At 42.7% G+C, this 22,398-nt stretch overlaps 1 protein-coding gene across 1 annotated transcript in view; it reads right to left on the bottom strand.

The window, feature by feature from the left end:
• Positions 1-5,085, bottom strand: part of NHSL1 (NHS like 1) — a gene marked incomplete at both ends in the record, with an annotated part of 178,781 nt that extends 173,696 nt beyond the window's left edge. Inside the window, one exon of the mRNA XM_080614821.1 lies at positions 4,728-5,085. Coding sequence (XP_080470947.1) covers positions 4,728-5,085 — 358 coding nt within the window. The remainder of the gene's footprint in view (positions 1-4,727) is intronic.
• Between the last annotated feature and the right edge of the window lie 17,313 nt (positions 5,086-22,398).

Raw genomic sequence — 22,398 nt, 5'->3', positions numbered from 1 at the left:
TTCCTGTTCGGCTGCAGCAGGAAATGTGCTCCAGTACTGCCTTGCACACAAAGAGTGGAAAACACTTACTAAACAAAATAGCAGGAGATGAAGTGTAAACTGGATTGTCCTTCCATCATGCAGACAATTAGAAAGCCATACTTCCCATCCCCCCAGCTCTCCCGCCTTAACGTACTTAAACTTGGGGGGAATACATGCATGTGTATACACATTCTGCATGGACATCAAATGATTATGCTTTGCCTTTAAAACCAAACACTGAAGGATTTTAAACAACAACAACAACGCTAATTAGGAGGCAGCATTTCCTCCCTCCCACAGAATTGGTTTCTTCTTGTTAGGATAGGAGGTACAACCGGCCAAACCCCATCCTACTACTGGAGAAACTGAACCATAAGTTGTCATTAGGTTAACCTCCCAGCATTTATCTCCAAACATCTCTTCAGAAAGACTAAAAATAAATAGCCTAGAAGATGAAGGGACAGGCTTCCAGCCTGACAAACCACCAGGATCCACAGGGAAGAACAGCAATATTGCATTTTGCATAAGAATCTGCAGATGGTAGAAGACATATTAATGGAAAAAATGTCCTTCTTCATGCCCTATTTAAAACAATGACTGTTCAAAACCTCACAGCGCTTCCCAAGAGCTGGCCTTGTAATTCACGCAAGATTTCTTCGCTGCCATCATACGCTTTTTGATGAGCTGTGATCACTTCAAAGATGCACTTGTCCTCACCCACCCTGACGTTAGAGAACAGAAAGTGATGAAAACTACATCACCTAATGCTAGGTCACAGCTATAGATGCACACTGCTAGAAGATGGAAGATGAAAAGCTGTTAGGCAAATTCCATGGTGTAAAACATATTACAGCAGCTGGATGCTGGAAACGTATAACAAAACACCACGCAAAACAGAAATGCACATAAGCTTAATGAAAACCTGATGAAAGACTGTTTAAATAAAAGCACTGAACTCATTAATTCTCTAGACATGGCTAGTGCAGTTAAACTAAGGTCACAAGTACTGCATGCTACACTTGAATATTATAAACCACCATAAGCCATTAGTGCCTCCCCCCACCATGAGTTATAAACCAGTCACCAGCCCCACAGGAACGTGTCTCATCATATTTTCATGTCCCTTCTTATGGCACAACACCCTGCTTATCATGCAAAGCCCAAATACATGTTGGGAAAGCGTTTTACTAAATGGCCTAAAAAATACCCTTGTATTGAAATAGAGTCAGGTACAAGCTTCTCAGTTGGGGGACATAAGAGAAGCTTCTCCACCACCTTTAGGGTGGAAAGTTTAAGACAGCCAAACCACGAGAGAGTGCTGAACCATTCCAGTGAACCCCAGCATCAGCACTGAACCTTCAAAAAAACAACCATCGCTAAGATCACAGAGCTGAGAGCTATCTTCAATATCCTGAAGCTGACATGAAATTAAACTTCATGACTGCATCTAGCACACTAATACAAGACCCTTGAAAAGCAGGCCTCCTAGTCGAAGGGCATGGCAGAAGTCCAGCCACTCTTGATAGATGAGGAAGTTTCCCCTAGTATGGGTTGCAAAGACATAGCACCTACTGCAACACAGCACATCATTCACCAGCTCGCTACATCAGAAAGTTCTTTCACATGTGGTGTAACAAATGGATGTACTTGAACTAATGCGTTTGCTACAGGATACCAAAAGAGGATATAACACAAGAGAAATAGCAGAGATCATTCAAGACACATTCACCTATGAATAACCCAATATGTGTAGCTGGGAGCATATGGATTCTACACACACACAAGGACACAGCGTACAGCCAGACAAGCAAGCACAGTCCATGACTGTGAAGAATGACTAACTGAAGACAAAGAGCTTTGTTCTGCCTGCTTTCCCTCCCTCCCACCCCTACCCCTGCCCAGCAAGGAACAAACACTAACGGACCCCTGTTATCTGAAGGATACTACATGGAAACATTACTTTGCAACAGAATGATGATAGTACACAAATAAAAACCCCTCACAATTTCAGAGTTTGTACTTTCCCAAGCACCAGGGACATCTGTAGCATAGCTTATACTGCATGCCATTCTGCAGCTACTTTCCAAGAAGTGTTTGTAACCCAGATCTGAAGTTCGCTAGTCCTCTTCTGGTCCTTCCCATATAAGATCATGCTGGGATCATAAAAGTCATCCTGGGACCTCCAGTTCCAAGAAGAGATTATTGTCTGAGCCTCACAAAAAGAACAAAAGCCATTTATTCAAGTAGAAATTACCCATGATTTGAAAAGCAGGTATACACTGTCCTATTCGCTCATCCTGAAAGCCAGAGCAAAATACTTAAGTCATCTGATACAACATCATGTTACCACAAGTGATACAGTAGCTTCCAATATTTTCCCACAAGAAAAGGTTTATGAGCAATAAGAACCTAGTAAATGGGAAAGCAACTAAATTTGCTTACACTCCTCAATGTTCTTACAGTCCCATACCAGCAAAGAGCTTTCTCCACGAAGCTTCCGTATCTTCAAAAATGGGAAGGAAAAAATCTCCCTCGTCACTGTCCCCAGACAAAGCCAGCATTATTAAACCATTCTCTTCGTTTTGCAGATATTTTCCTTTAATGCCAGGAACAGGGTTAAACTTGTAGATGAGCCTTGACGGCTTGCATTATAGAGACACTCATGATGCTAACTACAACTGATCATCCCACCTGACCTCCTTGGCCAGATTACAATACCTAGAAAGCATATAAGAAAGAATTGACATCTCTTAATGTGCAACTTCACATCAACATGCTTAGCCTACACATCAATTCCCAATTCCTTGCAAGCATAGGCAAATAAAGAACTCTTCCTTTACAAAAAAAGATGTATTTCATACAATTAAAGAAATATTAAAAAGAAATCATTAATTTCCCTTGACTTTAATAAATAAGATCTTTAGAAAGCTGGTAAGTAGCAAAATTAAACTTGACAGCAGAGGCGCTACTTACCAAAGAATTTAAAACCAAATGGAGAAGGCCAAACATAAGAGCAGCATCCAGTTTTGGGAATTGAAATGGCAAGAGCAAAGATCATCAAATTAAAAGCAATAAGAGGCTTAGCTCAAAGAACTGAGGTGTGATTTAAAAAAGTGGTAAATATTTAACTTGTACAAAATGATGACCAAGAGCAAATACAATAACTGTCTGACACATGTAAAATTTCATGGTTTGCACAGTGCAGCACTAGCCTTATTTTACTCTTCCCTCTAGATGTATTGCATCAGCATACAGTAGTAATTAGCTCCCTATTTAAAACAGAGATAAATAAAGACTGCTTCCTATCAGGGCATCAATGTAATATAGCACCATACTGCAGGTATCCAAAGTGATAAAACATTCTCACTTCAAGTCTGACTGCATCATGCCACACCAAACTACCACAACTATATTGGGAGAAGAAGATAAACCTGTCTTGGTGAAGAAGAAAATCTCCTTAAGTTTATCAAGCAGTTACAAACTGGTAATCTCAAAACTTTAGCCTAATGCTTACAAACTACAGAAATCACCCATGTGTAAGGGTGATGAAGGCTTTCTCCTTTGAAGGAAACATAACACTGAAGTATTCCATGAGGAACAACTCTGCAATGAACTACGGAACACTACTGGTTTTCTCTGAGCAGCAATCCTATTTAAAATCAGCTTGTACTTTACGCAGATGTCCCAGAAGTTGCAACATAGTTCTTTGGATGCCTGAATGTTTCCAACACATAGAGACAGCTAAGCTGATGTCGCAAGCCTTCTTTCACTTGGTCTGCTTGGAGCTAGCACATGCACTAATGAAACTTCCTGTAGCAGATTTCTACAGGATCCTTTCTCCAAAGGTGAACCAAGCTCAGAAAAAAACTTCCTATAACTCTATGTAGATGTACAGTTAGTCGCTTCTGAGGGCCACTTTACAGGCTCAGAAAGAAACTGAACAAGCACTACCCCATACTGCCACTACTTAGCAGCCCTAAGCTGAATCTGTATCTTGCTGCTTGTGCTCCGCATGAAGTTGAAAATACAAACTTGGGATCAGTTCTGCACACAGAACAGGAGCTCGGGGGAGCCGAGAGATACAAAACTTAGCAGCAAAGTACCTCCAGGTTTCTATTTACTGAGGTTTTCCCATGCACACACAAAAGAATTAATCAGGCATGTGGGCTGACCTGTCAGAAGCGCGGCTGAGCTGAAGTCTAGCGCAAACCCGGCATAAACATACAAACAAACCCATCCAGCCCTGCCTCAGGATTACCGCGCTATCTCCCGTCTAAAGCCTCCCCGCGCCGGCACTACCGGCAGTACCGGCCGCCGGCTGCCCCCGCCGCAGACACCCTCCCCGCTGTGGATTAGCGCTCTGCTAGAGAGAGGCACAGGGAAAACACCCGCACCACCGGCCCCGCACGCTGACACGTCCCCGCCCGGGCGGCAGCCAGCGCTGGAGCCGACGCGACGAAGCCCGGGGCCGGGGTCACTGGGAGGGGGACAGGTCGCGCCGCAGCCGGCGGGGACTCAGGAGGAGCCGCGGCGGGGCCAGCCGCCACCACCTGAACAAGGGACGGGGGAGAGGAGAATGCTTAAGTTTCCCTCTTTTTTGTCTTCTCTAAAAAGATGAATAAATGAATAACGCAAAGCCCGCGGAGCACACACCCCGGCCGATCCCCCCGCCACCCGGCCCGGTGAAGGGGAAGGGTCTCACTCACGGATCTTGACTTTGCGGTGGTCGAGGCGGGCAAGGAGCGCCTCCAGTGCGCCGAGGCGGCGCTGGAGCCGGGCGTTGCGGTGGCAGAGGGAGTCCGCCTCGCTGAGGATCCCGCCGAAGATGTCGCCAGCGCAGCGGGAGAGGTCGGAGAGCTGCATGAGCAGCGACACGAGCGCGTACGAGCTGACCTGCTCCAGCGCCCCGAAGAGCGGCACCGCGCCCCGGCGGCGCCCGCCGCCCCCCTCCGCCGCCCCGGCGGGGTCCCGAGGCGCCGGGCCGCCCCGCTCCGCGCCATCCCCGCCGGCCTCCTCCAACCTGCACAGCTTCAGCGGCTCCAGGGTCCGCAGGGGGAACGGCATCGCGGCGGGGAAAGGCGGGCAGCGTACGGCACGGCGGGGAGGGGGGAGAAGCTAGGCGTCCCCGCCGCGAAAAGTCTTCATCTGCGCAGCGGCCGCGGTGACAAAAGTTCAGAGAGAGCAGAGAGAGAAAGGGGAAGGGGGAACAACAACAAACGAATCGGGGCGGGAGGGCGGCCGGGCTAAGCGCTTCGGGGCTGCGCAAGAACCGCCGCTGCTGCCGCCGCCTCGGCGGAGCCCCGCTCGGCGCCCATGTGCGGGAGCGGCCCTGGGGGCGGGAGCGGCCCCGAGAGGCGGGAGGACGGAGAGGGAGGGAGGGAGGGAGCGGAGCGGCACGGCGGGCGCGGGGAAAGCGGCGCTGCCCTGCGGCCGGGAGACAGGAAAGAGCCCGTGTTTCTCTCTCTAAAGTGGAGACTGAGCGGGAGGAAGCGTGGGAAGGGGGGCTGAAGCGCCCTGGATGCGGCCACAAAGGAGGAAAGCCAGCCAGAGGGAGGGGGAGGAGAAAGAAGCGAGAAGCCTGGAGCAGCCCCACCTGGGGAACCCCGCGCCGTTGCAGGCACTTTTCTGAGAGCACCAAACTCCCAACCCGGAAAGCGAGACCTGGAAAGAGAGGAGGAGAGAGGGAGGAACGGAAAAAAACCCTCCGCGAACCTGGGAAAAGAGGCCGCCGCCTACCTGTGGCTCCCCGAACTGGAGCCTCTGCCAGAGCCTCACCCTGCCGGCCCCCCGCCCCCCGGCGGACACCAGCCACCTCCAGCCCCGCTGCCTCCTCCTGGCTGGAGAGAGGAGCCGAGCAAGAGATGGATCAGGTCGTCGCTGCCCCCCACAAGCCCTAGCCCCCTCCCCGGCTGCGCCTCAGATCGGGCCGGAGGTGCTGCTAAAGGCAGGAGAGGAAGAGCAGCCCGCCTGGGAAACGGGGGTGGCCGTGTGAGCGGAGCTCCAACTGTTGTTTGTGGTTAATTTTTAGTAAGGTCGACGCTAAGGTGGGAAAAGCAAAGTCTGAAGCAGGCAGCATGACATCGAGCGTCGCGGCACCAAGCGTTACCCCAGCACGTAGTTCTGGTATGAGCCAAAGGCAAGTTTAAACCGTAGAAGTCCCTACGAGATACAACCAGCTCTTCATCGAGACTACTGCTCTAATGAGCTATTCCCCACAGAACCAATTTAGTCCACTAGCAACTGTCAGCGGCTGCTCTTTAATTTTAATTGGACAATGCCCTGCTGGCTTCAGCTCCTGCTCTATGATAAAGACGGGAACACAATCCCTCTCTTCTTGTGGAAAAGGACCTTGGGGGAAAGTGTCTGTATAGTCCCCTCCTGCCCTGTATCTTGCTTCAGCTGCAGCTGATGAATCTCAGTGATGAAGGAAAGAGAATCAGCTGGAGAAGGAAGGATCTAGGGACAGACCCACTGTGTCCTTTCATTAGCATCCTGGGGACACATAATTTATAACAAAATATTGTAGTGATTCTCATATGTAGTTTTAGCCTTGGTTGCTTAAGGGATACCTGAAGAAAACTATTCCACCAGTAGTGTTTCAGAAGCTCTTTGGTGCACAGAGGAGTCTGGGAGCAAGGCTGCACGCAGTGAAATACAAACCAAGGACTCACTGGCAGGCACAAGAGTTAGGATCTACAAGAAACACATTTAGGGGTGATATTCATACACAAAAAATTGCAAGTGACTAATTCTTCTCCTACATTAATTAAGTCTTTCATCTTCAGGTTTTCCTTGGGGAGTAAGAAAAGGAACCAGCAATGCAATATAGTTAAAAAAAAAATAAAGAACAAAACTGCCTTTCTTCAGACCTCAGTCCAAAACAGGTTACCAGTGGATGACTTTGCAACTTGGAATGCTCCCACTGATTTTCTGTTACAGACAGTACCACGGAGTGCATATGTGCAATATTTGTAAAACCTGATGAGAAGAACATGGTGCAAACAGGCTAAACAGCATTTAAGCACAGAAGGAATCCTAAGCAATAGTCTTTCAACAGGGAAGCTGTCAGGATTGATTAACAGAGGATGGAAAGCAGTCATTCTCTTATAGTGAATTCTTCTGGTTTTATATTGGAACATAATGTCTTCATTACTTCTTAGACGTGTTTGGGATAGTCTTTTGATAAAAGCTCTGGCCTGTTCACTGACATGTTTGAATGGACAGGAGCATACCTTTGTATTTTAACTTTAAGCGTAGGACTGTGATGCGGAAACCAAGTATGAAGTGGACTTAAATATAAAACACAGTAGGAAGAACACAGGCAAAGAACTCATTCAGGTGTCAGCTGAAAAGAACCCACAGCAATGTATCTGCTGAGGCAGATATATAAGACCGTGAGCATGTTTGTTTGACTGGAAATTACAGATTTTTACTCTGAATTTTAGTGATAGGTAGTTTTAAAAAGAAACAATTACCATAGCTTTTCTGAAAACTCACATCAAATCCTGGTATTGCAACTATTTTTGCATGTTCCTATCTGTAAGCAGGGAAAAGGATTTAAACCAGGTTTGAGGACAGGGAGAATAATAACAAGAAATCAAAACTTTAGGCAACACCTAAACATAGCGAAGAGCCTCAGCTACTGTGAGTGAGTGGAGTTCCACTGCCAGTGAATCCTACTTTACCTATTTCACTGGTTCCTGTGTTTACAAAGTGGAAAATTAATTACTGTGACAGCTTGAACATTTCTGGTGTGAATATTGTCTCATAACCAAGTTAAACCGAGTTAAGAAATAAATCTGAATTCTAAATGCACTGACATTCTTGAAACATTCAAAGTCTGTATGTTTATTGCAGAACAATACTTTATTTCTTTTACTTGGGCCTGTGTTTCTGGGATGGGCTGTTGCTACATGGAATACTGAGAAGAAAAACAAATGTGAAAAAAATTTAGACATTGAGTGACCAAAATGTGAACATCAGCTAACTGAAACCAGTAAGGGATGGTCTCAGAGACTGTTTCTTCTGTGCAAAAAGGAAGAGACATATGAAGTGAAACAGAGCTTAAATACTTATACGGTTCAAGATTTAAAGTATTCATCATACTGGAAAGGAAGCATTTAAAAATTCTAAGTTCAGTGGAAATACCAACTTTCAAAGGGGCACCCCATCCCCCTCCAGTACCTGTGCATATTGTCTGTTTCAAGCGGTTAAGGCTGGAAAATGTTTCCTTTCCTGTCAGCACTGCAAGGACGCTCCAGCCCCCAGGCTCAGGGGAGCACTGGGGCTAGGGACAGTGCCTGGCAGGGCAGCAGTGATGGCTGCCCCAGAGCTTCTCTCCGCTGCCCTTGGGTGAGCAACTCCTGCAGCTCAGGGCCCTGCACATTCATGTCAGTGCAGTCTGTGGCAGTTGTGCTGTAGCAGTGGTGGGAGCAAGGGGCTGCTTTAGCTGCATCTGTTGGAGAAGGAGGTCTGTGAGTTTGGTGAGCAGCAGTCACTTTCGCTCTTGCAGCTAAGTCTGGCAGAATTGTGACCCAAAGTTCTGGGTCGCACACTTGCAAATACCCACAGTCAGGAGTGGGAGATCCTCTGAGAGGAGGAGCAGAGCCTAGAAAACCAAGATGCAAAGGAGGAAGGCAGGCAAAGGGCCAGTAGAGACTTTACTGAATATTTCAAGTTAATATTGATTTAGTTTTTAATGAAAGTTCAAAGTTCACTGGAAAATTCATCACGTCTGAATTGTAGCTTTCTTCCTTCAGTGTTTAAAGCCTCAAGTTAAATTACCAAATTAAGGACCTAATAAGTTTCATGTTCTATTTCAAGAAACAGAAGACAAACCTTGTGGGAGTTACTCATCACCTATTGCGGAATGAATGCTGTTCTTCCCTCAGCTTGCTTCTGCAATCTGTTTGGGTTCTGAGAAGCAAATGGTGAGCAGCAGTACAAAAAGCCATGTGGCCAGCCATGAAACATCAGACAGCTCTTCCTGAAATTGTCAGTACGTGCCAAGAGGGGAGTTTCGATGCGGTCAGCTGAGATAGCCAGGCTCACCCACTGTAGCTTAGCCCACAAATTCAAGCTCTATGCTTGCGTAGGCTAGGAAAACCCAATCAAGTTTAAAAACAGAAACAGACATTAGTACAGCTTGGAGGGATAAAGGAGGGCATTTGTTGCTGCCAGAGCAGCGCTAATGGGCTCTGGTTTGTAATTTGGAAAGCAAGCTCAATGTTGAGCATCAGAAGTTTGGTGTAAGCTTAACATAGAGGCAATTCTGCAAAAGAAGGTTGTTTTCTGACATTGAAGAAAAGAAAGAAAAGAGTAATTTCCTGGTTAACCAGAAGTATGTGGATGTTCCCAGCCTTGTTGGACCATTGGGCTCTTCTAATCATTGTACATTTCATTTCTGTCTTCAATAGAAAACCTTTTTCAAAGAAACCTGCATAAGATAGGCAGAAAATAGGAGTAGATCTGACTCCTGACAAGATTAAATGGTACCAGAATTTTGCCAATTTCTTTTGTGGTGTGTCCCTCATGACTGCTTACTTTTTGTGCTTTATATAAATGCTACCAAATGATCAAATTAACTACCACAGAAAAAAGTGGTAGCTGTTTCGCTGGGTTCCTTTAAATGTACACACTGGTATGTTAGCCTGATGATCACCTTTGCTTGATGATGCAGCAGAACTTCCAAACATCACTTTTCTTCCAGTTTACCAGTGCCAGGAACTGGGGTTTTTTTTTGTGCTGGAGCTCATACGCAGTATGGCCCAAAAGACTCCTTCCTTGTCCAGAAATGGAATCTTGTGGATGTTCTTTTAAAACTAATAGCAAAACTTCTCTGATGATGACAGGCATTCCTTTGACACAGGTTGCTTTACAAAGTCCTATTTCCCTCGACATTCATCGTTTCAAACTCCTGTCAGCCCCAGTCTGCTTGCCTGGCTTACCCCTGGGTCATGCACATGCTTGAAGCCTGGAGCTGAGCTCCCCTAGCTGTTTAGTTCTGCACTTTTTTTTGATGCTTTTCTTCACCATATCATCTTTACCATTAAACAAAGTCAGCAGTGTAACTAACTCCAACACCTTCATCCCTGATATTCGAAGTGCTTAGCAGATGTATCCACACTTTTCCTAGTAGACAAGTTTGGTATTTTCTTGAGCACTATCTTAAAGGTTAGTGGTTTGTTGCACCAATCCCAGTGATTTTTCTGTCCCTGCTCTCTTTTCTTATCCTAACATTAAACTAAAACTTACTGCTTGAGCCTGTTTGGTTTGTGCTTCTGCTAGCTGCTCCCTGAGCTCTGAAGACCTACAGAGCTGTGTATCTACAAGAGTCAGCACACTACATTCTGCCAGCTTAAAATCTCTCAAACCCTTTCTCATTTTTCTACCTTTACACAGTTGTCTGTGGATAAAAGCCATGCTAGCAATGGTGCATTCGAACAATCAAAGCTAACTGCAGTAGGAATGACCCTGTGGAGGAAGTGGTAGTTGTGATGGCCTAAGGATATGATTCAACAACACAACAACCAGGCGTAACAGCTTTTGCCTTTAAAAGATGAGCTCTTCTACCCCTGCTTCCTTCCTTCCATTCCTGCTGACAGATGCATGGGCTGTAGCTTGCTCTGCAAGCATCTGAAGTTCTCAGTATAGAACTACTGCAGCTCTGCTGTGTAAAATGAGGCAGCTGACATGCTGTGAAGAAATTGCTGGAAAATGTACTCTCTGCACTTCAAGACACAGCAGTATGTTGGATCATTCTCAGGGGAGCAGAACAGTGAGGCAAAATCTAGGCTGTGAACAGAAACACATGCAAGAGATCATAGAGCCTAGTAAAGCATGACTATAACATTACAGCCCACTCAGAGCTCACAGTGATCATCAGAGACTTTTAGTTGTTGTGTTCAATGGACTACAGTGTGAAGACTGCCACTGTGGCAGTGCAGAACTGAGAGACACCTCACTTTTAGGACTCCAATTCTTGGAAAATGGCAATAATCCCAAGATGCATCTCCCCATAAAGAACCCAAGTTGCTGAGAAATTATCTCAATGGATCAATAATACTAGTCTTGGAGTTTGAGATGCCATTCTAGTTTTCTTCATTTGGTTGGAACATTTCTGTGTCTTTTAACAAAGTGCATTCCTCGCTTCCATTTTCTCTGTGGCAGAAAAAACTTCTGATATATTCTTATTCTAACTGATAAAGTGTTTATGTTTCTACTTTACAAGGACTTTGGACATCTAAATGTCATGGAACCACGGACTCACAGAATGGTTTGGGCCATAAGGGTCCTTGGAATACCATCTAGTTCCAGTGCCTCTGCTGTGGGCTGGGACATCTTTCACTAAATCAGGTCACTCCAAGCCCCACCCAGCCTGGCCTTGAACACTTGCGGGGGTCGGGGGGGGAGCTTCCACACCTTCCCTGGGCAACCAGTTCCAGTGCTTCACCACACTTATGAAAAATTTCTTCCTTATATTTAATATAAATCTAACCTAAGTAATGTATAAATTATTCCTTATTACTCAGTTCCACAGCTACAGGTTTGCATACCGCAAGGAATTGTAGGACAGGAATATGGGTGTCATTATTTGTGAAAGAAAACTTTCAGCTGGAAAAACAAAGGCTGGAGGAATTATCAGCTAAAAATCAGACTCAACATATGGAGATTTCATAAATGCTGTCCCTAGCTTTAATGAGAACAGTTTGTGTTGAAAGCTTTTGTAAATTCCATATGAAATTTTTATTTATCTAAGACACTGATCACATTTATGTCTTCTCTAATTGTATTATATGTGGCCTCCTTTGACGTAATTACACTGTTTACATTTCAATTCATTAACTAAATATCATCACAAAAAAACCCTAAAACAGTTTGAAAAACAATTCAGCCAAACAAGACTTGAAATTGTATTCTTTTCACAAGGTTGATTATCTTCTCAAATGAATGCCTCAGGACTCAGGGCAAATAAGACATCCAACAGACAGGAGCCTCTTAAAATTGCTTCCTGAGTGTGCAGACTGTGCTGGTCACTAAAGCAGAATGCAGCTTCTCCTTAGGTATTAGCTTTCCACCACCAGTCACTACAGCTATAGTGAAGTATTTGTTTAAACTATATATGTAATACGTTCTAAAAAATATGCCACCCTAGTTTTTTTCAGTGGATGACCACAGACGGATACTGGAGTACGCCAGTCTGTCACAAATGAGTTTTGATACGTTTTGATACAGCAGGTAAATAAAATATGGGCTTTGGTCACTGAAAAAACATAGGATGTGATAAACCATGTATGCACCAACACAGATTCCCCTATTCTCTGCCTTGCGAGGGAGCATGGTTTGTCACTCTGACCTTCACCATGGGTGAACCAGTTGCTGGTGAAATTATAGTGGAACTGCATGCAGCAATCTGCAACAGACTCCACCACTGTCTAAACTCACCTGTCCAATTTTTTAGAGATTCTGTTTGGATACCATTTGAAACTTTCAGATTGAAAAAAAAAAGGCAAAATATTTGCTAAATATATTTATTATACTATCCATGCTTCAGGTATTTACAGGAAGCCAGAAAAAAATCATTTTGGTTTTAAGCTGATTTTAAAAAACATTAATTTGGGAAGAATATACCACTGTGGTAGATCATAAAAGGTCTCTGGCTGCCATGTTTATGTTCCTCTGCATAATTTCATCTACCTGATGAATGTGTCCATGCTGCAAAGCTCAGTGTTTCTGTTTATATACCCAGTCAGTCTCAGACACTGGCATATTGCTAGTAATTACTAGCAATTAAAGTCTAATAAAGTATTCTCAAATTCCCAAATAATAACTTGAAAGCCTGACAATAAGGGGAAAACTATTTTATGGCTATCTAGAAATTACACTGAGTAGTAAAGTCTACACTATATGGAGTATATCCTGGATCTATATATGCCTCCAAATTAGGAAACTCAAAGCAATACCTGTGACTGCTGGCACGTTTGTATTTTTTACAACCTATGTGGTGGCAGTGCCACTGCTTTACAACCAGTATAAATTATCTGAATTACTGGTGTTGCAGAAATGTTACTATTAAAATGTCTACTTATACAAACAAAACCTTATATTAAACTTAAAATAAATTGAAAGTGATATTAGAGAAAGTAAAGGAAACTAGGATTTTTAGCACATACTTCTCTCAATATTCCCAAAGTTTTCTGGGTACCAAATATGTGATTATGCAATCACTGTAAGAAATGCAGCTCTGTTTATTTCACTGCATAGATCAGACAAACTGTGCAAACTAAGCATCAGCCTCTTGTCCATAAATCAGTAAAAAAAAATGTAGCACAGTATGCAAGATTTACTCAGACCTTCTTTCTGTTCCAAGTGTTTGCAGACTTGGCAGAGCACATGTCCCTTAGAGGACTATGAACATGCCAAGTTTTAAGCATTTCTAGCAAAATAGTTTTTTAGTTAGTTTAAGAAAAATGTATAAACACTTTGCTTAATAGCATAGGAATCAACTTTTAAATACAGTGAAACACAGCTAAAAAAGTTGTTTACTGCTTCTTGAAAGTAGGGTGAAAGAAAGTGTAAAGAATTTCAGACTATTTCATATTTCAGGAATAGCCTCTTCATAGAATCATAGAATAGTTAGGGTTTGAAAGGACCTTAAGATCATCTAGTTCCAACCCCCCTGCCACGGGCAGAGACACCTCACACTAAACCATGTCACCTAAGGTTCTGTCCAACCCGGCCTTGAAGACCACCAGGGATGGAGCATTCACAACTTCCTTGGGCAACCCATTCCAGTGCCTCACCACCCTCTCGGTAAAGAATTTCTTCCTTATATCCAATCTAAACTTCCCAAATTTAAGTTTTAACCTGTTACCCCTTGTCCTATCACTACAGTCCCTAAGGAAGAGTCCCTCCCCAGAATCCTTATAGGCCCCCTTCAGATACTGAAAGGCTGCTCTGAGGTCTCCACGCAGCCTTCTCTTCTCCAGGCTGAACAGCCCCAACTTTCTCAGCCTGTCTTCATACGGGAGGTGCTCCAACCCCCTGATCATCCTCGTGGCCCTCCTCTGGACTTGTTCCAACAGTTCCATGTCTTTTTTATATTGAGGACACCAGAACTGCACACAATACTCCAAGTGAGGTCTCACAAGAGCAGAGTAGAGGGGCAGGATCACCTCCTTCGACCTGCTGGTCACGCTCCTTTTGATGCAGCCCAGGATACGGTTGGCTTTCTGGGCTGCGAGCGCACACTGAAGCTGGCTCATGTTCATTTTCTCATCGACCAACACCCCCAAGTCCTTCTCCGCAGGGCTGCTCTGAATCTCTTCTCTGCCCAACCTGTAGCTGTGCCTGGGATTGCTCTAACCCAGGTGTAGGACCTTGCACTTGTCATGGTTAAGATTCGTAAGGTTGGCATCAGCCCACCTCACAAGCATGTCAAGGTCCCTCTGGATGGCATCCCTTCCCTCCGGCGTATCAACCGAACCACACAGCTTGGTGTCATCGGCAAACTTGCTGAGAGTGCACTCAATCCCACTGTCCATGTCACCGACAAAGATGTTGAAAAAGACCAGTACCAACAGCGATCGCTGAGAGGCATCACTCGTTACTGGTCTCCAATAGAATTAAATTTTAAAATTAAAAAAGAAAATGCTTACTATATTTGAGCCCCCTTCCAGGAGTCTCCCTTACAGTATCTTTCCAAAAGTTTGCAACTTTAATCCCTGGTTTTACATACACAGAAAAAACCCAACCAAACCCAAAACCCAGTCTCACAATGATTCCACTTTGGTTCTTTTATGTGTTGATTTTTAATCTGCATTGTATTTCATGACAGTTACAACTGAAGTTTTCAATACTAGTACATTTACTGTGATCCACAACCAAAACCTATAGGTGCATATAGTCAGCTATGTTTCACTGAGGTCTGTATCTTTTTACCATGCTTTCCTTGTAGCTGTTTTTTAATATACTTTGTTAAGGATGCCTTATTTAAACCTGTTATTCTATGAAGATTAATTTAAGAAAACCTTAAAATAGAAGCCTTCTCACTAATATCTATTGTACTGTGCCATCATTAACTATTATGCTACATACAATTGCCTTCAGTGAAACAGTGCTACTCATTCCCCACTGGATTCTGTCATGTATTCAAACCTTAAATATTTTGCTACACAGGTACTCTTTATTCTACAGGAATATAGAGCCCACAGCCACAGATGTCCTGCTTGGACCTGAGACATCTTGTTGCTATTTCTTTTCAGTGCTTCCAAAGGAAAATGCTTCAAATATTTAGCTTTTCCTTTGTTAATTACAGTTACTAGAGTAAAATCATATTAAAAAGAAAACTCTCTTATACCGTTTACCATATGCATTGCTTAGAAACAGCTTTCTATATAAATATTTCTATGTACATTTATTCTCTTTAGGGAATGGATTTTTGTTTGTTTTAGTTCTGCATTTGTAGATGTCTAACAAAACAGAGTCTGAAATAGCAAACATGCTTTCCATTGTCTGTCTGTCAGAACAGACACGTAGTCAGTGGAACTTCTCAGCAATGTATCTTTTATCCTGGAAAAATTAGAACCACTTGGTGATTTAAAACATCATAGCAGTTGTATTTATACTGAGCCTCCAAGCTATAGAGGGGGAAGGGAACTACACTTCCCAAGAAACATGAAGATGTGACTCAAGGCCAACTATGAATCTGACCGGAAAAACTGTAGACTTCAAATAACTCAGTCCTACTTCAATACTAAGATAAAAATCTGAGTTATATTTCTAGAATATAACTATAAATTTCTATATTTTTGAAACATAACCTTATTTCTATAGCTGTAACTATGAGAGCTATATTTTATGCTCTTCAGACATTCAATAAAGGAAGTCCACTTGCTTGTCTTCACAGACCTTTGCAGGCATGATCCTCACAAATCTTGTCATTTAGAAAAATTACTGGATTTTCTTGAAGTTTCCAAATGAGGCCCATGAGTTATGATTTTGCATATGGAATTTGCCATTAAAGAAAGAAAGAAAGAAAGAAAGAAAGAAAGAAAGAAAGAAAGAAAGAAAGAAAGAAAGAAAGAGAGAGAGAGAGAGAAAGAAAGAAAGAAAGAAAGAAAGAAAGAAAGAAAGAAAGAAAGAAAGAAAGAAAGAAAGAAAGAAAGAAAGAAAGAAAGAAAGAAAGAAGGAAACAAGCATATTCAAGTTAGTTTTATGCTTTGTGGCTCAAGAAGAAAATTCTAATTAAGTTTGCGTGGTTTTCTTTTAAGCCAAAGGATTAATCAACAGAATTCACCTACAAATTCTTCCCTGTAAGCCAGAAATTCATCCTTGCCCATGATGCCAGCAGAGCCTTTGACAAAAATGAATTTGCTGGTGTGGTTAAACCATAGTTGATCATGTAGATCCTGGTTGTCTAGTTGTTTCCTTTTTTTCTTTTTTCTTCTTTTGTCTCATATCCATCTGTTATATGATCTTTGCGGTACGAATTGCCTTTATGTGCTCCCTATTTTGTGTGCCATTGTTGTTCTTTGCCATGACTGAAGATTCAGAAGTCTGTGCAGGTGATTGTGTCCTCAAGCTCATGTTTGTGTATGCCAGAAGAAGTGAGGTTGAAATTGCTTTGAAAAGCTGAACTTTATTTACTGGACCTTCCCTGGCATGCCTGGGTTGCTCAGTGCTAGCAATACTCTTCAGTTGCATTTCAGAGAGAGAATGTGAATAGTAGTTTCTTCCACTGGCATTAAGTGTAAACACTGGCAAAGAAAATAAACCGATTTTTGTAGGCACTTCACCAAACTATTAAAACAGCTCAGCAAGTATTTTATTTCAATTGCTACCTTAAGACTGGTTTGGTTTTTTTTCTGCAAGGTCTTCTTCCATTATGGTTGTCTTGTGATAAATTGATGAACAGTTTAAAAAGCAGGCTACAGAAAACAAAAGATGCACCTTGGTTCTTTGCAATATGAGCTGCATGTTCTATCTTGTTGTAATAAATTAACATTATTCAATATTTAAATATTTAAAGGGGGAAAAGAGCAGGCGCCTGCCAAGAACAGGTGTTACAAATTTAAGGTTAAATAAAATGCAACAATCTTTTCCACATATTATTTCCATAATATACATCAGAAACCATACTCTGCACTAATACATCCCCAGCTGCACAGAAAAGGTTTTTGTCACACGTTTTCTGATCTGGGCTTGTTTTTAGAATTTACTTGCCACTTTGGTTCTGACCTTGATACAATTCCGTAAATATCATGTTGCTGATCTTGGAGTGATAGTAAACATTGTTACATTTACAGTGAGTAGCTCAATGAGTACCTGCAAAAATAATTTAGCAGGGTGCCCAAGGATGAAGGGTTTGCCCAAGGTTTATTTTGAATTATTTTAAAAGCACATGTGAAATTCACTGCTAATACTGAACATGCCTGCAAGCATTTGCAGGAGCGGTGCCATATTACTGAAGCCTTCTCTCAAGTCTGTCAATAGGTCATTTCAGTCCTGTAAGAAAGGTTATTTATGATAAAATTAGTGAAAGTTTGGTAGATGGAGTCATTTGATTATAATGTATTTTAAGATGTGAACAAGTACTGTCCAAGCAAGACAATGGTGAGAGATGGCGATTAGCAATCATCCTGCACTAAAAGTCTTTTTCCTCCCTGCTTTCCCTCCACATTTACCTTAAGTGACTCATAGCCTTATCCTTCAGAAAACCCTACACTTTTTACAACATGCTAGCATCTAAAAACATGGAAAACATTTTGAAATAATACTAAATGAGAATACCATTATCCCTAGTGAGAAATCCGCTATGCATTTCTTGCTAATTGTAGTTTTACATCCCTGACAGAGCCTGAAAAAATGTGTTAGTTTTGCGACAACACCTGAAACACTGGGTGTGCTGGCAGAACCAATGGCAGACTTTTTTCCTTTCCAACTGGAGTGTCAGGGTTAATAAAGCAACTAATGTAGAGCTCCAAAGTGATTTTTCCTTGGATGACCTTACTGCATGTTAAAATATTTAAATATTTAAAGGAAGGCAAATGTAACTGTAAAATGGCTTCTATATCTATTGAACACATACAGAATATTAGCATGTTTGCATATAACTAGAAACGGTTTAAGGAAGAACTTCCTCACTAGGACTAGCTTTGAGCAGCCATCCTACTTCAGAGGCATGCTTACACGTAAGTGAGAAGAGTCTGCTTTCCGGCTGATGCAGCAAGTCCCCTCTGTTCCCTCTCCTTCCTCCCCTCTTCCACACTGTGGGTGCCCAAATCACCATACTGCTGATGCAAGGAGATGGCTTATTCAGCATCCACATTCTGGCAGAAGATTTGTTTAGTTTTTAAGCAGGTCACACATTTAATGTTTTGGTAGCTAACCAAGAACTGATTTTTTTTAAGTAAGGTGACACTGCATACACACATAATACTGGTGGAGGTTTTAAATTACTTGCTCTCATATGCAACAGTGCTGACTTCAATGGACTATTCATGTTAGAGATGTGGAAACTGGTTAGTGGTAATATAGAAGTCTAAATATTTATATATATTCCTTCACTTAGCCAAATCATAGTGCGTGTATGTATAGAGAGATACAATGTAAGTATACATGTTGACATGTTTTCAGTGACATTTCTTGAGAGCATATCTGTCACTATTCTGTAAAGCAGAATACACGTGCCTAATCCACACATTTCTACATCCATATTAATCCAGTGTTAATTAATTTTCTTTATATATAATTTCAACTTTGCTGTATTGTTCTGCACATTTATCTGGCTGATACACACATACGTTGTTATGCTGCTAGTTGTATACCACAAATAAGTGCTTCACTTCATCTACGCAGGTATGTCCCAGACTACGCTCTTCAATGCTCCTGATGAGAAGTTCAACACAACTTGGCAGCGTGCGCCTGCAGCCCAGACAGCCAATTGTATGCTGGGCCACATCAAAAGGAGCATGACCAGCAGGTTGAGGAAAGTGATTCTCTGCTCCTACTCTGCTCTTGTGAGACCCCACTTGGAGTACTGTGTTCAGCTCTGGGGCCCCCAACACAAGAGTAACATGGACCTGTTGGATTGAGTCCAGAAGAGGGCTATAAAAATGATCAGAGGGCTAGAACACATCTGCTATGAAGACAGCTGAGAGAGCTGAGCTTGCTCAGCCTAGAGAAGAGAAGGCTCTGGGGAGACCTTACAGCAGCATTCCAGTACCTAAATGGGACCTACGAGAAATGTGGAGAGGGACTTTTTACCAGGGCATGCAGTGATAAGACAAGGGGAGATGGTTTTAAACTGAAAGAGGGTAAATTTGGATTGAACATTAGGAAGAAATTCTTTAATGTGAGGAGGTGAGACACTGAAACAGGTTGCCCAGAGAAGTTGTAGATGCCTTGTCTCTGGAAGTGTTCAACGCCAGGTTGGATGGGGCTTTGAGCAACCTGGTGTAGAGGAAGATGTTCCTACCCACAGCAGGAGGGTTGGAACTAGATGATGTTTAAGGTCCCTTCCAACCCAAACCGTTTTGTGATTCTTTTTTGGAACGCTGATGCTATAGCAATGCCGTGCTTCCATGAGTACAAGGCGCCAATCTGTGAAATACATCTGAGATTAATTATAGATGCTAAAGAACAAGGTGCTTTCATCACTGTCTTGGAAGCCTTTACAACTGACTTGCCATCTCATGTTAACTGAATAGGGTGTTCAGAAAGAAGAATCTGATTTTATTTGCATGCATATCTCAATACAAAACGCAGAATAACTTCTTTGAAGTTCTTCAAAGCATCTTCAAAGCTGGGCCTCTAGTTCGTAAGGAGATATACATGTAAATAAAATCAGATTCAATTGACTTTTTAATTTGCTTCTTTAACAATAACATTGTTACTATTAAAACTGTTACCCTTGGAGCACTTCAGTCAACAAGTATATACAAACACTACCACTGTAACACTTGATGGTGTCAGAAAAAAAGCCTTATTAAGGAAGAAAACAGCATTTTCTGAACTGCAAATCATAACCACAATACAAAATTATGCAAGACCTCAAGTAAATGGAGATAATCCAAAATAGATATATTTTTTTTTTCCAGTGAATTTATGGTATCTTTATTTGATTCCAGACAACAGTGTTATCTGCAATAGGATTTGCAGTATCACATCAAGACCATGGTACCTTTGATTCTTTGCTCTTAACTTACTGTTATCTTATATAAGAAATTAATTATTCACTATAAAATTACTTTCATTATGAAGACATAAAATAAAATCCGATGCTTTCCCAATTGCCTGCCCTTGTAGGCTCTGCTAAATCAGATAGAGAAGTGAAAGAGACATTTTAGTAATAATTCTAATGTTATGTAGTATGCAGTGATAAGAAATGCACTTGGAGCAAAACATTACCTGTGTGCTAAAATGGATTGTATGTCTTTGTGGGCTGTTCAAGGGAATTCAAAACCACACCGCTATTGAGAAACTGCAAGGTGGGTACACTTACCCGCTTATAAAGCATGTGAGAAATGAGCTGAATGAACACAAAACATTTCCAGAGTTACGCTGCAGAAACAGTCATTATCTCATGCGAATCTCCCAAACAGCTACAAAAATCTGTCTGTAAATCTTGCTTTTTTTCCAGTTTTTGTAGCCACCTGAATACATATACACACATATGTATGTGTGTGAATGATTCTGCTTGGGCAGCCCTATGTCTGAGAATTTGTAACTGGCTTACAGCCTGTGTGATTTTTGCTAGCGTGCCAAACTAGGTATCAGATGCCTTTTGTATTAAGGAATCAAAAAGATGATAAAAAACTGTTCCTGCTTCCCTGTCTGCCCCTTCAGTCTTGTACCACCACCTTTTTGTTTGATCTATCCCCAATGTTACAGTTTTCTGTCTTCTCACTCAGGCCTTTTTTCTTTGAGACTTGTAGCCTACAGGTAAACACCCATAGACTGTTTATTGCTACAAGTGAACGGTCACTGTATCACCAGTATGGATCCCTTGCAACAGAACTGTTCATAATGTATCAGAACTGATCCAGCACATCAGAACCAAGCTGTGTCCTGCTGCAAGGAATTGCTTTTCTGTGCAGAGTAACCTTTAGTGGATATTTAGTCCTAGTCCTTCACTTGAGAGTCATTGCAAACAATCTCCTTTTAACAGCATCACTTTCTGGGCTCAGAGTGACCACTGAGTCTCACAGGTGCAGTGTCCCACATAAGTGTTGATGAAGCAGTGTTATATCTAATAGCCCCTTGGGTCTAATTCAAGATCCATAAGAAGGTTCAGGATCAGGGTACAAGTAGGGAATCAGTTTTTGGTATCGTATAAGGCCTAGACAGGGGTACGAGTACATCCTAGCTGCATGTCTGTCAAGCTATGCCATAGCTTTTTATAGAGACATACCCTTGCAAACACCAGCAAAAGCTTTTGGCTGATGTTTTCACTCTGGTTGACGAGGATTATACCACCTTTCACAGCTGGTAAGTAATGTCTTACAGTTTACATCAGAAAACACACACGAACAAACATGTTTCTCAGGTAAAAACCAAGGTCTCGTAGCAAGTAGAAGATATTCCAGTTGATAGGCAAATTGCAGAGAGAACTTATAAGTTAATCTCTCTAGGCAACAAACTACTGCCACATTGGGTAAAAAACACCATGAACTACCAGCTCCAGCTGGGAAAGATGTGCCAAGCATTCCAGTCCACAAAGCCAGGGAGCACTGAGATAAGCAATGACCACAAATGCAATTGAGTTCCCCCACAATAGCGACAGCATTGTGAAACAGACTTAGGAAGGATGAACTTATTTAATTACTAAGGCTAGGTAGGCATGCCCTGCCATTATCACCTGCCTTGAAAATTATGTTCGTACAAGACAACTCCTCAGGGCTGGAACCAAGGTTGGGAAGAGACTGAATGCTACATCAAACTGAACATGGCAGCAGGGTCACCTGCATCTTAAATTGACTCCGTACCCTCCTCTCCTCCCCCAGAACATCCGTTGCGGTCGTGAAGCTGTATGACAGAGAAGCAGGCCGTCCTTGTCTATCACACTGGTACCTACCCCTGCTACTGCTGAAGGGAGCTTACAGATGGGGAGGGGAAGGCCAAGAAAGACCGAGGCTGAAAGAGCTCCGGAGCGCGAAGCGGTGCTGCCCTCTGGGGCACAGGACTCGCCACTGATGACAGCATGTCCCTAAAACTTCGAACCTACGAAACCATTCACGCTCGAGCTACTCTATCTCTGTAGGCGACATAGATCTCCGAAAGTCCCAAGGAGCATGGAAGACGCTACTGCCGAGGTGGCGACAGCCCCTTTCTGCTCTCCCTCCGTTTCTCGCGTTTTAGAGCTATGGAATTCGTTGT

This window comes from Psittacula echo (assembly GCF_963264785.1).
Source record: "Psittacula echo genome assembly, chromosome: 4".
Lineage (NCBI taxonomy): Eukaryota > Metazoa > Chordata > Aves > Psittaciformes > Psittacidae > Psittacula > Psittacula echo.
This window is presented reverse-complemented; position numbering and strand designations above follow the sequence as displayed.